The 14,800-nt window shown below is 39.9% G+C and overlaps 1 protein-coding gene across 2 annotated transcripts in view; it reads right to left on the bottom strand.

The window, feature by feature from the left end:
- Window positions 1-556: 556 nt before the first annotated feature.
- The window catches only part of LOC115593358 (thyrotropin receptor-like), a 32,039-nt gene continuing 17,795 nt past the window's right edge, over window positions 557-14,800 (bottom strand). For both annotated transcript variants that reach the window (XM_030436874.1, XM_030436875.1), the window contains 5 exons: window positions 6,866-6,934; window positions 6,506-6,583; window positions 6,125-6,313; window positions 2,702-3,785; window positions 557-2,626 (listed from right to left, as the gene is read on the bottom strand). In XM_030436874.1, coding sequence (XP_030292734.1) covers window positions 2,393-2,626; window positions 2,702-3,785; window positions 6,125-6,313; window positions 6,506-6,583; window positions 6,866-6,934 — 1,654 coding nt within the window. In that variant the 3' untranslated portion in view covers window positions 557-2,392. The remainder of the gene's footprint in view (window positions 2,627-2,701; window positions 3,786-6,124; window positions 6,314-6,505; window positions 6,584-6,865; window positions 6,935-14,800) is intronic.

Below are 14,800 nucleotides of genomic sequence, written 5' to 3'. Positions count from 1 at the left end.
TTGCGTTAACAAAATTATAACCTGTGTACCTGGATAAAGTAGTTATATTCAGATTAAAGGTTAATTATCGGTATCAGCCCATTTGAAACTTAATTATCGTGAGACAGTAAATATGACATCTGACTATCCATTTTCAATGCTGAGGTCCAAAATTACAATTTGCTATGCAGTAGAGGGTACTAAAAATGTTGGGTCCCCTCCATGCTAAGGGCTTCTGGGGACATGCCCCCCGGAAGACAAATTTGAAAAATAACCCCTTAAAAGATGACTTCTGGTGAATTTTGTGAAAACAAATTGATAAATTGAGATAAATATATTTCACATACTATAGCATATTACAATATAGCCTATTAGGCCTACAGAAAAAAGTAGTCTATATACGCAAGACCGAACCATATAGTGGTGAAATATAAAGGCCATCATGATAATTTTGCATTGAATATTAACATTAACATTGAACCATGGATTTGACACATTTTGTGCAACTTAAACAAACCAATAATTGTAATTTTACCGTTTTTAAATGTAAGCGTTTGACCAGCACAGGGACACAGTGGACAATTACATCTGTCTTTTTATTTCTTTCAGTCTCCTTTCCAGTACAGAAGTTCAGCTTTGCCTGACGTAGTCTTTTCATTTTCATCTCTCAGTGAATAAGGTTAACACATGGTCAACAGATTTTTATTTACATGCTACCAGAGTCTGCTAGAATTAAGTCATAAAAATACCAAGGCTAGCTACTGAGCAGAGTTTACACGGATGACACAATCCAAGGATGAAAAAGCACCAGCATTTCCATGACAACACAGACCTGACGCCAGCAGGACTGACTGATAAAAATTTAGGAAAATACTTGATCAAACCAGGGCTGTCAATATTTTTTCTTAGATTTAACACTTCTTTCATATCATACATACATACAAAACACATTTGGCCCACCATCTGTTTTTGGTGAGTCGATTTTAAGAAACTTTGAGTCTAACATTACACCAGCCATGGTTCTAAGTATTTACGGACATTTGGACCGTCACAAAAGTCTAGCGTAAAAGCAGCCAGTATTTAGGCTACCTCGTAACATACATCCATTTAGATTTTCATAGTTTATCAGTACAATATTTTTGCATCTTTCAAGTATAGTTATGTTTAGCTAATTATTGGACAACATCCATGATGTGTACTGAGGTCTGGACCTTGGTGACCTCAACCTCTCTCCAAAGACTGTGCAGCTCCTGCTCTTTTTAAGTCTCTAGGTGATAAAAACCTTTAAATAGGAATAACTTTTCAGGAAGTCTTACCTCTGGGCATTGACAGTTGCACTCAGTTCTATACATGAAAAGTTTCTCCACCTTCCTTCCCACCTCCACCACCACCTTCTAAACATCATTATGAACACTACATAAAATAGGCGGACAATATTGTGACTGCTTGTTTGGAAAAGATGCAAAAATCATTGGAATGGGTGAGGTTTATGTGAAGCATATTGACGCCTTAACTTTCTCACACTCTGATCTTGGAGATCTACTCATCTTTAACATTTTTGGAGCAGTTTTAGATATATTTCCACTTTTATTTCCCCTAAACGGAAGCCTTTTACTTTTGCTGGCATTCAGTCAGTTCGGGCATACACATATAACAATAGTTGGCCATCACCCCTACCATTGTTTACTTTTTTTTTAATCAATACTTAGTTGGATGATGGACAGTAGCCTACCATTACACATTAAAAGTGCTCCATACAGCAGCAGAGTTTGCAGCACAGAGCAGCAGGGGTAACATTTAACTTATCAAAAGATGACAGTGAAAAAGAGATGACCAACAATACAATTTCACAAGATCAGCTGTCAAAGAAAAAAGCAACAGCACCTATTTGACATTTCGTGGAATTAATCCCAATGCAAATAGGGAAACTGATAACATTAATGAGTGTAAAGGAGTTGGTTACCTCATATAGAAAATGGAAGGATGCACCCTGTTGCATGTAGCTCTTCATCTAACAGCTTTCTTTGGTTGCTCCTTGTTCCAATATTGTATGAAACCACCTGTAATATTTTTTAACTTATCTACTATCAAAAAAATGTCTAAATGTTGTTTTGCTGAAGCTTTTTTGGTGAACAATACCTGTAAGTGCTGAACTTACTGAACTCATTGCATTTTGCGTGACTACATCAAAATAAAGCCAGCTTTTGTTTTGCCAGTTAAATGCTTTTAATGTGGAACTGCAGCACAAGAAAATGTTCTGTTCTTGTTAACAGTAACGAAATACAATGCTCTGATGATAGTGAGCTTCTTGTAAAATTTCCAGTATAATCTGTAACAATGGTGTTGTCACTAGTTGAGTAATCAGTAGAAAAATGTCATCACACTGGCAGGTATATTAATCCAGTTTGGGGCATCATGCAGCCTGTTGCGTGTACATGTTGGAATTGGGGGGCTGGACTGCGGGGAAGACTTTGTCTCCTTGTATATGTGGGTAGAAGTACTGGCTTCGGTAGAGGTGTGCTTGCTGTTGACACAACCCCATTCGGCTCAGCAACATCAGGATGTCTCTGTGAAATGCCTTTGTCAGGATAGCATAAAAAAAAGGGTTTGCACAAGAGTTGAGAGGATAGAAAAGCACCAGCAGCACCTGTGGAGAAAAACATAGATAAGCTTTTGTTTTAGACGGGAAAAACCTGAATTCATGCTCAAGAGGAAGTCAAACCTTGGAATCTGTGACAGTCATCAATGGGTGATGGAAAGCTGCAGACAATCCTGAGAAGCAAATTGGAGCCAGACACAGAAAGTTGGTGAAAATGAGAACAGCCATGCGTTTGGCCATGCTGGTATCACTTCTGCTGGACTGGTGTTGGGGATTGTGCACCATACAGTAGATGTGGAAGTAACATACACATACCACTATAAAAGCAATGACGTTAGCCATCAGGACAAAGACCACATAAGCCCTAGCAGCAATTGTCTCAGTGTCCATGGGTAAGCAGATGCTTACTCTCTGGTAACTGCTCACACCAACCACTGGTAGCAATGCTAGTATCAGACACAGCAACCAGCCAACAAGCATCAGCACAGCTGCATAGCGTAACCTTATTTTCTTGTCTGGCCTCATCGCATAGGAGATGGCATGCCAGCGCTGAAGGCTGATTAAAGTTAATGTGTACACAGATAGCTCACTAGCAAACACTGATAATGTCCCTGCTAAATTGCAGCCACTTCCTGTTTGCCAGGCAATGGCATAGTGGTAATAATGGGAGCGTGTGTAGAGGTCAACACATGCAATTAGCAGTAAGTACATCCCCATACAAAAGTCTGCAAACGCCAGGTTTCCCATGAGGAAACGGGTAACGGACAACTTCTGTTGGCTCGTGAGCAGGATGAACATTACCAGTAGGTTGGCTGAAATGGCTAACAGACTGACCACCCAGACCAAAACCCTCAGAAAGCCTTGATTCATGACGTCCTCACAAGGGTTCAGGGCATCTGGTAAGGGGGTGCACACAAGTCCATCTGTGGGAGGCTCATTACACAGTGCAAAGTCAAATCCTTCAGTGAGGTGGTCTGTTTGTAACTCTGCATAAACCAAACCCTCATTTTGAGACTGTTGAGTTGGACAAAAAGGTTTGTTGTTGTGGTGATTGCCGTTTGTGCTGCTGGCTACTGGGAGACCAAAGCCGCCTTTCAGATGTTGGTAGATTCTGTGTCCCGAGTACCTCTGAGAGAGAACTGAAGAGGATTCCCGCAGCTTTCCCAAAACACTCCGAGTCAAGTTGCAAATAACTGCCTCAGAATCTCTTTAACACAAATGATAAGCATTATTAATCAGATAATTAACTTATGTAACTCATGTAAAAATATTATACTACAAGGTTCTTACACACAAAAAAAGTGTATGGTGCACAGGATCAAAAACTCCCAACTGGGAATATAACAAACAAAAAACCACACTGTTGATCACTTTGTCCTCAAATCTTTAACATATGATAAAGCCCATGAAAAAATTATTCTTAGAGGCCACCAGCAGCAACTCCCTGGCAAACTAGAAAGAGAAAGTCCGCCCTAAATCATTTTGTTTTCTCTTACCTGTAGTGCTTTTTATCCCTCTAGATTGTTTTGATATAAGTTGGAGACTTACTTATAGGCCATCTATAGAGCTCTACTGTACCTTCTTATAAATATAATGGAACGATATGGCACTTGGCTTGTGCCGACAAAAAAGAAAATAATAAAAAAAACAAGGTTGAAAACAGCAGTGTCTCATTTCAGAAATCATGACATGGTTGACAGTATCATGTTTGCACCATTTCTCTCTACCAATCTACACCTACCAAAAGGGAGGTATGCTCATGCGTGTCACACTATAGGTAGAATTAATTATGTCCTCTGCTGAGCTGTGATGTTAGTTAGCTTAGGTAACCATCCTCTATGAGTAGATGCACGCTCACTTGACGATACAGTTGGCAAGTGTAGTGGCTAAAAAGCTGTACAGCTAAGAGGGAAAATATGTATTTTTGATTTGGGGTTATCTGTCATAAGATAATAATAAAGTAATAATTCTGTATCAAAATGTATAAAAATGACTAGACCATCCTTATTTATTTTGTTGAGTTGTATGCTTACATCCCAAATATTAAAACGCAATAGAAATCTGCAAGTTTCTTTAGGCAATGGTGCATTTCATGTGGTCACCTGTCACTACTTTCAAGATAAATAAGTTGGTTAAGAGGCTAAACTTAATGCAATTTAAACTAAACTAAATATTACTTTGTGTGCAGAAATATGTCCGCTCATCAGCTTGCAGATGAGGTGGCCCATGCAGATTTTGTTTTCTGCATGCACCAAGTAATGAAACTTTCATATCAAGAGAATCTGAGGATGATTTTGTTATTATAGAGAGGGATGCCTATTCAAAAGTAAGTAACTTGAAGAAGGTTTTGGAAGCCAAAATTTTAGTTCCTGATAACATTTCTTCAGATGATCTAATAAGAAAAGCTCACATTCCCTCCTGTTCACATGTTTAATTTCTACAATCTGTCTTTAAATTACCTCCTCTGTGTTGCCAGTTTCCCCAGTCTCCACAATGTTCCTGTGCAGCCTCTTTTGGAAGAAATACATATTCCAAAAGTAAACAGAGGCTTACTTTCCTCTCAACTTTTTTTCCCTCTGGCTTCACACATGGCATTTTTTTTTATAGAACTTCATCACCAGAAAAAAACAAATTCTCACTTGCCCCTCAGGGCTTCCAGAACATTGCCATTTTCCAGAACAACAAGCTGTAGTTTCCTATTAGTGCACCCCTTGCTTTAATTGATGCACATGAGTGGGCTATGACTTGTGTAATGTCTACACTCTACCGCCTGAGCTGTAGCCTTCCAGTTACATATGGACGTGTTCAAGCCCATCTTTAGGAGTTTGTTATGCAGGCTTGCTGGAATATTATTATTATAGACGGAACTAAAATCAGTAAGACAGGACACGTGTGCAGGTAGCTGGCTAGTGTTAGTGACATTAGCGTTTAGCTAGTGTGAGCAACTTCAATGTTTGTTAGCTTGTGTTAGCAATATTAACTTGTGCAACAAACTTTCTGCCACTTGAAGGAGCAGATGACTCAAACAACATAGGTGTCATGACATGAATGCAATGGGAAGGGGAAGACACTTAGTGGCTGAATGTTATCAATAACACCCTTATATCATTTTCTTATGGAACTAATTGCATAGATTTTCAGTATTCTTTCGACTCTTGACTGTTTAGGTACCTGGAGATGCTGCTGGCACCCACTGATGTAGGCTAATGTTTATTTTCTAGTCTATGTTTGCATATAGTCTATGGTCATAGGGCTCCTGTCAATATGAATTTTACCTGAGGTTGTCTGAGCACCAAAATATTGTCTGTTACCCCAAATTATCAATGCTGTCAACATTTCTTGCACAGTACTGTTTAAATATAAAATCAGTACAAACCTAAAGTACTCACTGTGTTTTATTGAAATCACACTAGACTGAGCCATCTATTGTGAGTACCTCTTTACATATACTGTGGGCCTAAGGGTAGTTTGGTATGTAAAGGACAAATACACAAAAAGAACCGCAATGGGAAAGTATTTCCAAACACTTCAAATTCTCTTACCTACCCTCTCCATCCTTTTAACATTTTCAGACCACAGCAATGGCTTGGGAAGGTCAATTCAGCACTCTGTAAATGGAGAAAAGCTTGAAAGGGTGGCAGTACTTTGAGGGCCCAAGTGTTTTCTGCTTGGAGTTTTTCAATTGTCTCCATGCCTATTGAAGGCAAAGAGGTAACTTGGGTTTCTGAAAGGTCCCTGTAAAGACAAAAAACAATTAACATTACTTCATTTGGACACAAAGCTGAGGCTGTTTCTGTATCCAACCTCAGCATGTGTTGGAAAATAAATGTATTTTTGTAAGAATATTATTTCATATAAGAAAAACATATAGTCAAGTTTTTTTAATCTATATTTTCACCAGAGGAACAGATTCCATCAGTCACTCACAAGTGAGTTGGGCCGTGAATCACACCATAAAATGCAAACTCATCAATTCGCTCCAAATGCAGATTCCTGTGAAGGTACCTGAAGAATGGAGAAAGCATTTAGCTGCTTGTATCATTTATTGTTTGTTTATATGTTACTGAGTTTTGTGTACATCAGCCTGCTCCACACAAATTTCACTAACCCAGATAATGAAATTGTTTGTATTGTTTATTGCTAGTGATATCATAACAACAATAACAACAATGTAGACCAAATAAAACCCCACAGGTTTTATGTAGTGAAAATATTAGCAAGTTCCATCCTGTGTTATCACTTTGAGCTTTTATTTCTTCTTCCACTTCAATAATTCAGATGGCATACACTTCCTCTAGGCTGCTCCCATTGAAGGCATAGCGCTGGATCTCTTTCACGCCATTGCTATTCAGCATGCTAATAAAGTGGAGAAAAAGAAAAAAGTGAATGAAAAATAAATGGAATTAAAAAGAGCAATTGTATTGCAAATCCATATGCATTTTAAATTAAAATCATACTATATCTAATAATGATAATTTCATAATAAATGGAGACAAACAGTTTAGAAAGCTTAGTCTTGCCTAAGGAAACTTTGATATGTGAAGGAGGGGATTGAACCCCCAGCCCTGTGATCAGTAGGAGACCCAAGTCACAGCCTCAAATAATTCTGTTTCACTTATTACATCTTAAAACAATAGCAATTTAAATGAAGCACAAGCTTTGGCCAGACAGCTAACACATGAGTAATCGAATGGAACTAACTAGCTTTCAAACCACAGCCATTTACACATCCACTTACACACTGATGAAACAGCCAGGAGCAATTCTGGGTTTCAGTGTCATGTCAAAGGACACTTCAACATGCAGCCAAAGCTGGGGATAGAACCCCCATTTTTCCATTCTAGTAAACAACATGCTGTACCTCTTGAGACACAGAGCCCCGAGTGCAGAATTTAAAATGTTTTACAAGACAGGAAAAAGAGGCAGTTCCAACAATCTTAAACAATCTTCAAATTGCACACATCGCATGTAACATGCTGGGAATTAATATCTCAGAGTCTGTATGTGCACGATGTTTGTAATTGGTGGTGGTGAACCTACATGATTTAAATTTTCTAATCTTTCTTTTTTCTGTAGTTATAGCTTACATTTTATTATCATGCTGAAATACTGCATTTAACACCAGCATGTAAATCCACAGTTTCCTAGAGCAGGAGAATAGAGAGGACTACAGTACTTGTAACGAAAAATGCAGTGTACAGCACTTCAATCAATCAATCAATCAATTTATTATTTAAAGTGCAAAATCACCATGGTACATGGTCTCAATACACTTTACAATAAAATCAAGTACAATAATAACAGACAGTAGTAAAACACCAGAGGAAAATGATGAAACGGTTAAGAATTAGTTTAAACCAAAATATTGGGTAAAGGGGTATGTTTTAAGACGGGACTTAAAATTTGCAGTGGATGTAGCTTCTTTGATATCTAGTGGGAGGCCATTCCATAGAAGAGGAGCACGGTAAGAGAAGGCCCTGCCACCAGCTGACTTTTTATTGATTGATGGGATGACAAGGAGGTTTGAACTAAGAGAACGAAGAGGGCGTGAAGGAATGTAGGGAGAAAGTAGTTCAGTTAAATAAGATGGTGCAAGTCTGTTTAAAGCCTTATAAGTTAAAAGAAGAACTTTAAATCGGCTCTAGCCTGAATGGGCAGCCAATGTAATGATGCCAGGATAGGAGTTATGTGACAGAATCTGCTTGTTTTTGTTAAAAGTCTGGTGGCTGAATTTTGCACAAGCTGAAGACTCCTAGTAGTACTGATGGGGAGACCAGAAAAAGGACATTACTGTAATCTAAACGGGAAGACACAAGTGCATGGATAACCACCTCGGCGCTACGCCGGGAAAAAGCAGGGCGGATTTTGGCAATATTACGCAGGTGAAAGAAAGCCGTCTTGGTGATTTCCTTGATGTGAGTCTGGAAAGTCAAGGTTGGATCAAAGGTAACACCTAGGTTTCTAATGTGCATGCTTTCAGAAATCGAACATCCATCAATATTAAGACAGAGACTCTCGGAAGAGAACTGGAACCATGAGAGTGCCAGCCCGTGAACACCAACGTAATGCTCCAGTTGGTGTAGAAGCACACAATGATCTACGGTATCGAAGGCCGAACTTAAGTCAAGAATTAAAAGCAAGGAGGCTGATCCAGAGTCAGCAGTGACAAGTAGGTCATTAACTACTCTAGTTAGGGCAGTCTCGGTAGAGTGACAGGAGCGGAAACCCGACTGAAAATTGTCATAGAGATTATTGGCAGAAAGGTGGGCAGTCAGTTGATCAGCAACAATTCTCTCAAGTATTCTGGATAAAAAAGGGAGAGTGGAGACAGGTCGATAATTGGCAAGAACCAGTGGATCGCTATTGGGTTTCTTGAGGATTGGTTTAATGATAGCAGATTTATAGGTTAAGGGGACACACCCCTCAGAGAAGGAAGTGTTCAAGATGGCACGTATAGGGGCATTCAGAATAGGAAAAAGTTCCTTAAGGAGGTCAGAAGGGATGGGATCTAATGAACAAGTTGTTGGTTTTGAGGCGGCAACCATTGAGGCCAAGGCCTCAGCAGAGATGGGTTTGAACTGAGAGAGTGAATTTGTGGACCAAGATGCAGAGCACTGGTTGGTCATGGTACTAGAGAGTTGCAGGCTAATGATATTGTTCTATATTTGGGAGGTTTTATCAGTGAAAAACTCTAAAAAATCATTAGCTGTAAAACAAGGGCTCAGAACAGGTGAAGAGTGTGTAAGCCTGGCCACAGTATTAAATAGGACCCGATGATTGTTCTTATTGGTTTCAATCAAGTTGGAGAAATAAGAAGATCTGGCAGCAGAGAGTGCATGTTTATAACGTTTAAAGCTAAGAGTCCAGGCGACACGAGAGGGCTCTGATTTACAAGTGCGCCATTTGTCTTCAAGTCTACGGCAAGCCCGTTTTAATGAGCGAGTGAGGTCGGAGAACCAAGGCACAGATTTAGTTCGAGTGCCTCTACTAGTTCTAAGAGGAGCAAAAGACTCAAATGATTCTAACCGTGCACTGTTTAGGCTATCTGTGAGGTTGTTGACAGACATAGCCGTGTTGGAAAATGACTCAAGTTTATAAGGCAAATGATCTGCTAAAAGGGACTTAACATGGTTGTTAATGGGACGAAAAGAGTGAGGGTTAGGTTCAGAGCGAATAGTCTGTGCATGCGTGAAAAGGTTAAAAAAGACACAAGAGTGATCTGAGACCGGGACCTGAAGAATAGAAGGGAGGCCAGCAGTAATATCCTTTGTACAGACTAGATCCAAAGTATTACCAAGATTATGAGTGGGGCCAGTGACATGTCGGATGAAGTTGAGACTAGAAAGAAGATCTAGAAATTCGGTTGCTTTAGAATCCAAAACATCATTAATGTGAAAATTCAGGTCACCAAGCTTTACCAGCCACCAATTTTAGAAAGAATATGTTCCTGCTGATTTGATGGAGTACAGGATGGATGTTGAAGCCAGGACCGTGCCAGACTGATAGCAATGGTTTCTTCAGTTCAGTTCGCTCTACTAGGCTTAATATTGGTTCACTCTTTAAAGGTGCCACCTGGCTTCTGAGAATAAAGCTTTGTGCTCACTGACCATTTGGGGGGTAGCACTCGCACAGCCCCAGTGCGTGCATTGCTGGTCTCTCTATTTTAGTGAAGTGAAATTAGGGCTGGGCGATTAATTGAATTTCAATTTTGATTTCGATTTTAGCTTCCCTCGATCATGAAAACAAGATAATCGTAATAAAACGATCATTCTGCCGCACGCCTTGTCTTGTGTGGTAAATGCAGCGAACCCTTCCATCTCCACCTATGCACTCTGCTCCGCCCCGCTCCCGTCTGAAGATTTTCGCTTTCAGCCACGCCGGTGCGTATTGCCAGTGCGTGTTTGGAAAAAACGTGTAGAAGAAGACGGTAGAAGATGGCAGAAATGCAGCCTTTGGTCAGGAAGAAAGGTAAAGTGAATTCTGTGGTGTTTAAACACTTCGGTTTCGAGGAGTCTGACTCGGAACAAACTAAGATATTGTGCAATATATGTCACACAACCTTGTCTGCACCTCAAGGGAGCACGACCAATTTGTTTAACCATTTAAAGTCCACACACAGAGTAATACAAGACCAAACAGTGAAGGAACAAAAAAACTCAAAAATGAAAAGCTCCTCGACTCCTGCCACCGCCACACAGTCCTCAATTAAGGACACACGTTACAATGCCACCACATATCCACCCAGCTCCCACAGGCATAAAGAAATAACGGATGCCGTCTCATACATGATTGCCAAAGATATGTGCCCTATCAACACCGTTAGCGACCTGGGGTTCAATAAACTGATTAACACATTGGACAAGCGTTATGTGTTACCATCACGTCACCATTTCAGCAGAATTGCGCTGCCTGCCCTTTATGATGAATGTCGCGGAAAAGTTGCAAGAGAAGTGTCAACAGCATTATATTTTGCCACCACAACGGACCTATGGTCGAGCTGCACCGGGATAGTGTTCATTTTTTTTTTTTTTTACACATTTAATTAATTTTATTGATATATTTTTCTCTTATTTATTTGCATTTTTCTTGTTTTTCAGGTCAAACTTATCATGTTTAAAGAAATACCAGAGTTCAAAGTTCAATAAGTGCTTGTTCTCAAATCGATGAATAATCCTCTTTAATAATCGTGATTACAATATCAATCATAATAATGATTATGATTTTTGCCATAATCGAGCAGCCCTAAGTGAAATCAAGTCAGTTTTATTTATATAGCACCAATTCACAACAAAAGTTACCTCATGATAGTAGATAGTAGTACAGCAGTACAGTACAGCAGGTCTAGATGATATTCTTTGATTAATTAGCTGCCTGGAATACAATCACATCACTCAGCGAAACATGAAATTATTCATCTTCACATATCACTGAGATTTTCCATTTAATTATTATTTGTTTTATTGTCATCAATGGCTGACCCCTATCATACCAGGCCATGAAGTTTAAACTAGTGGAAGTCTAATGTCTGAATGGACAACATGGAGGAGCAAGGCAAGTCCAAAGGCAGAGTCTGTCCCTTCTATCTGCCTCACCAACTCATATCTGTAATCATCACAGTAGTCTATATCCTTATACAAGTCAGCACGTACAAAAAACCATAGCACTGCTATAGATGTGGCCAGTGATTTCAATAAGGCAAACCACAACTGAGTTATGCCATGAGAAACCATGGGTCAATAGAGTAGTACAATCACATCTAACAGCATGCATCATGACTTAGAGTCCAGAACTAATTTTGGGAAACATGTTAGATTCAAAGGCAGCGGCTCATGGTCTGTGAAAGACAATAAACTATGGATGCTATAGGGAAAAAGTGAAATCCAGTTTTGTAAAGGGTGACTCAGCTCTTTTAAGTAATGAGGGGATGAGAGGATGCTCTACCACCTCACTTACTCACAGTTACACAGTGCAATAACTTCATGACCTTCTTTAATGCCAAAATTGAAAACATCCACCAGACACTGACTGCTTCAAATGACTCTACATCCTCTCTGCACTCTCTGCCCACATTTTCCATCAGCTCTCCACTTGCCAGCTTCAAACTGCCAACTAAATAATCCAAATAACCAGACTCATCCTTAAATCCAAATCATCCACCTGCCAGTTAGACCCCCTGCCTCCCTACCTGGTAAAAAGCTGCCTGCCTTGCTGTCTATCATAACTGACATCATTCATTCCTCACTGACTTCTGGTGTTCACCAATAATCACCACTAAAGACTGCTGCAATTACTCCAACTATCAAGAAATCTGGTGCAGACCTGAATGATTTGAACAACTTTCGCCCCATCTCAAACTTGCCATATCTCTCCAAAATACTCAAAAGAACTGTTGCAGCTCAACTAAACACCCATCTGTCTCACTACAACCTCTTTGAACAATTTCAGTCTGGCTTTCGTCCCCTTCATAGCACTGAGACAGCTCACAAATGACCTCTTGATGGCATCTGACTCTGGTTTACTCTCCATCCTGATTTTCCTCGACCTCAGCGCAGCCTTCGACGTCATGTCTCATGTCATCCTCCTGGACAGGCTGGCCTCCACTGGAATCATTGACGTCCCTGTGGCTTGGCTGAAATCCTATCTCACTGGTCGCACACAATTTGAGTAGATCCGGCTCCTCTCCAGTCTCCAGCTGTGTTTCCCAGGGGCCTGGGTGTCCTCCTGGACGGCACCTTAACGTTCGAAACCTGTATCAATAATGTTACCCAGTCTGCACACTTCCATCTACACAACATCAACCATCTCCGTCCCTCACTTAAACCAACCTGCACTGCTATTCTCGTAAACACCCTGGTTACATCCCGTCTTGACTACTATAATTCTCTCCTCCACGGTCTTCCTCGGAAATCACTCCATAAACTCCAACTGGTCCAGGACGCAGCTGCTCGTATCATCACCAGAACTCCCTTTGCTGATCACATCACTCCAGCCCTGCAGCAAATCCATTGGCTCGCGATCAAATCCCGCATTGATTTTAAGATTCTACTCCTCACTTTCAAGATCCTTCACAACCTGGCACAATCATATCTTGCTGAACTTACCTACATCCACACATCCTCCCGCACTCTCAGATCATCTTCTACCATCCAGCTCTTTACGCCATCTGCCAACCTAACCACCACGGGGTCAAGAGCTTTCAGCCAATCTGCCCCCAGCCTTTGGACATTTCTCCCACCAGACATTTGCACTTCTGACACTGTCTCCACCTTTATATCCCGCCTAAAAACATACTTATTCCGAGTGGCTTACTCTGCATCAGACTAATCATGCAATCACACTGTTGCCTATTCTATTATGCAATGTAATTGCATCTTCTTATTTATGTATTTATCTTTGCATAATAAAATGTTTCCTGATTTTTGATGTACTGCTGCGATTATGTGCTGTGTCCTTGAGTGCTTTGAAAGGCACTTTTAATTATTTTATTATCATTATGATTATTGTCAGGGTTCTCCCCAGAAATTTTTAGTATAGTGGTGCTGTTTTCAAATTTCACCATCAGCAACGCACAACGCCGGGGGGGTGGTCCGGCGGAAGCTCTAGCATGTAAGTATCAATGGAGGCCATTTCCTGCAACTTCAGCCTTCAGTCTTCTCTAAATATACCACTTACAGAGACATCTTATTCATCAAAGAAAATGTCCAACACCAAGTTCTTTTTATGATAGAATAGAATGTTATTTATTGCACAATACATAGTAATCTACACTCTACACTACATTACAATCTACACTCCATGTATTGTGCTGTTTGCAATCTAAATCTAAATAATAATCCAAATAATTTTTTTAAATGAGTATAGTGGCGCTGAGCTAGCAGTGTAGCGGCGCAGCGCCATTATTCCACAGTCTGGGGAGAACCCTGATTATTATTATCATTATTATTATATTATTATTATTATTATTATGGGCTACGGACCATCATGGACTTTAAAAGTAAGATTGAATTGGGAAAGGAGGGTTACGCTTCGTCAGAGCTTTTGAAATATAAGGTTCAATTTGGTATTGTACACCAAGGTAAAGATAGTACACAGCTGGGAGTTGGACTTAATTAGGTATCAGTCACTATTCTTATCCTGGGGCTCAAGATACAGGGACCAGTCACTAGCATGTGGTTAAATCTGACTGAAATCCCATCATATAAAATAGGGAGCTTCACAAAATTAATAGAAATAGTGATGCTACATTCTTTTAACCATTTTTTCATCTTTATTGCTGAAACACTTTAATCATTACTAGAGAAGAAAGGGAAGAAAAGAGATGGAATAAGAGCCATGCAAATCCAGCTTCAAAAGACTGTTGTGCCCACAGAGTCCTGTCCCCCCCAACATCTTGGATCAAGCTGATGAATTCGACAGCAGACTGTGTTCTGAGATGTCTAACACATTATCATCACCCTCATATTGCTTTTGTCTACTTACAGTACACTCTGACTCAGATCAAAAAGATGCACTCCGTGTCTATATCTGAATATAAATAACTGTATATACTGTATGTTCTGTCATTTGTGTAGCATGAAGGAGTTTTCACAACTTAATTTTTGTTATGCAACCCTGTGTTTTACAATGACGACTAAATTGCCTTGTATCCTGTAACTGATTCACTACTTAAGACTATACAGTTGTGTTGAAGCTGAAGTCATCATTGGTCTTAACTGTAAACTG

This window comes from Sparus aurata, chromosome 12 (assembly GCF_900880675.1).
Source record: "Sparus aurata chromosome 12, fSpaAur1.1, whole genome shotgun sequence".
In the NCBI taxonomy this organism is placed as follows: Eukaryota; Metazoa; Chordata; class Actinopteri; order Spariformes; family Sparidae; genus Sparus; species Sparus aurata.
This window is presented reverse-complemented; position numbering and strand designations above follow the sequence as displayed.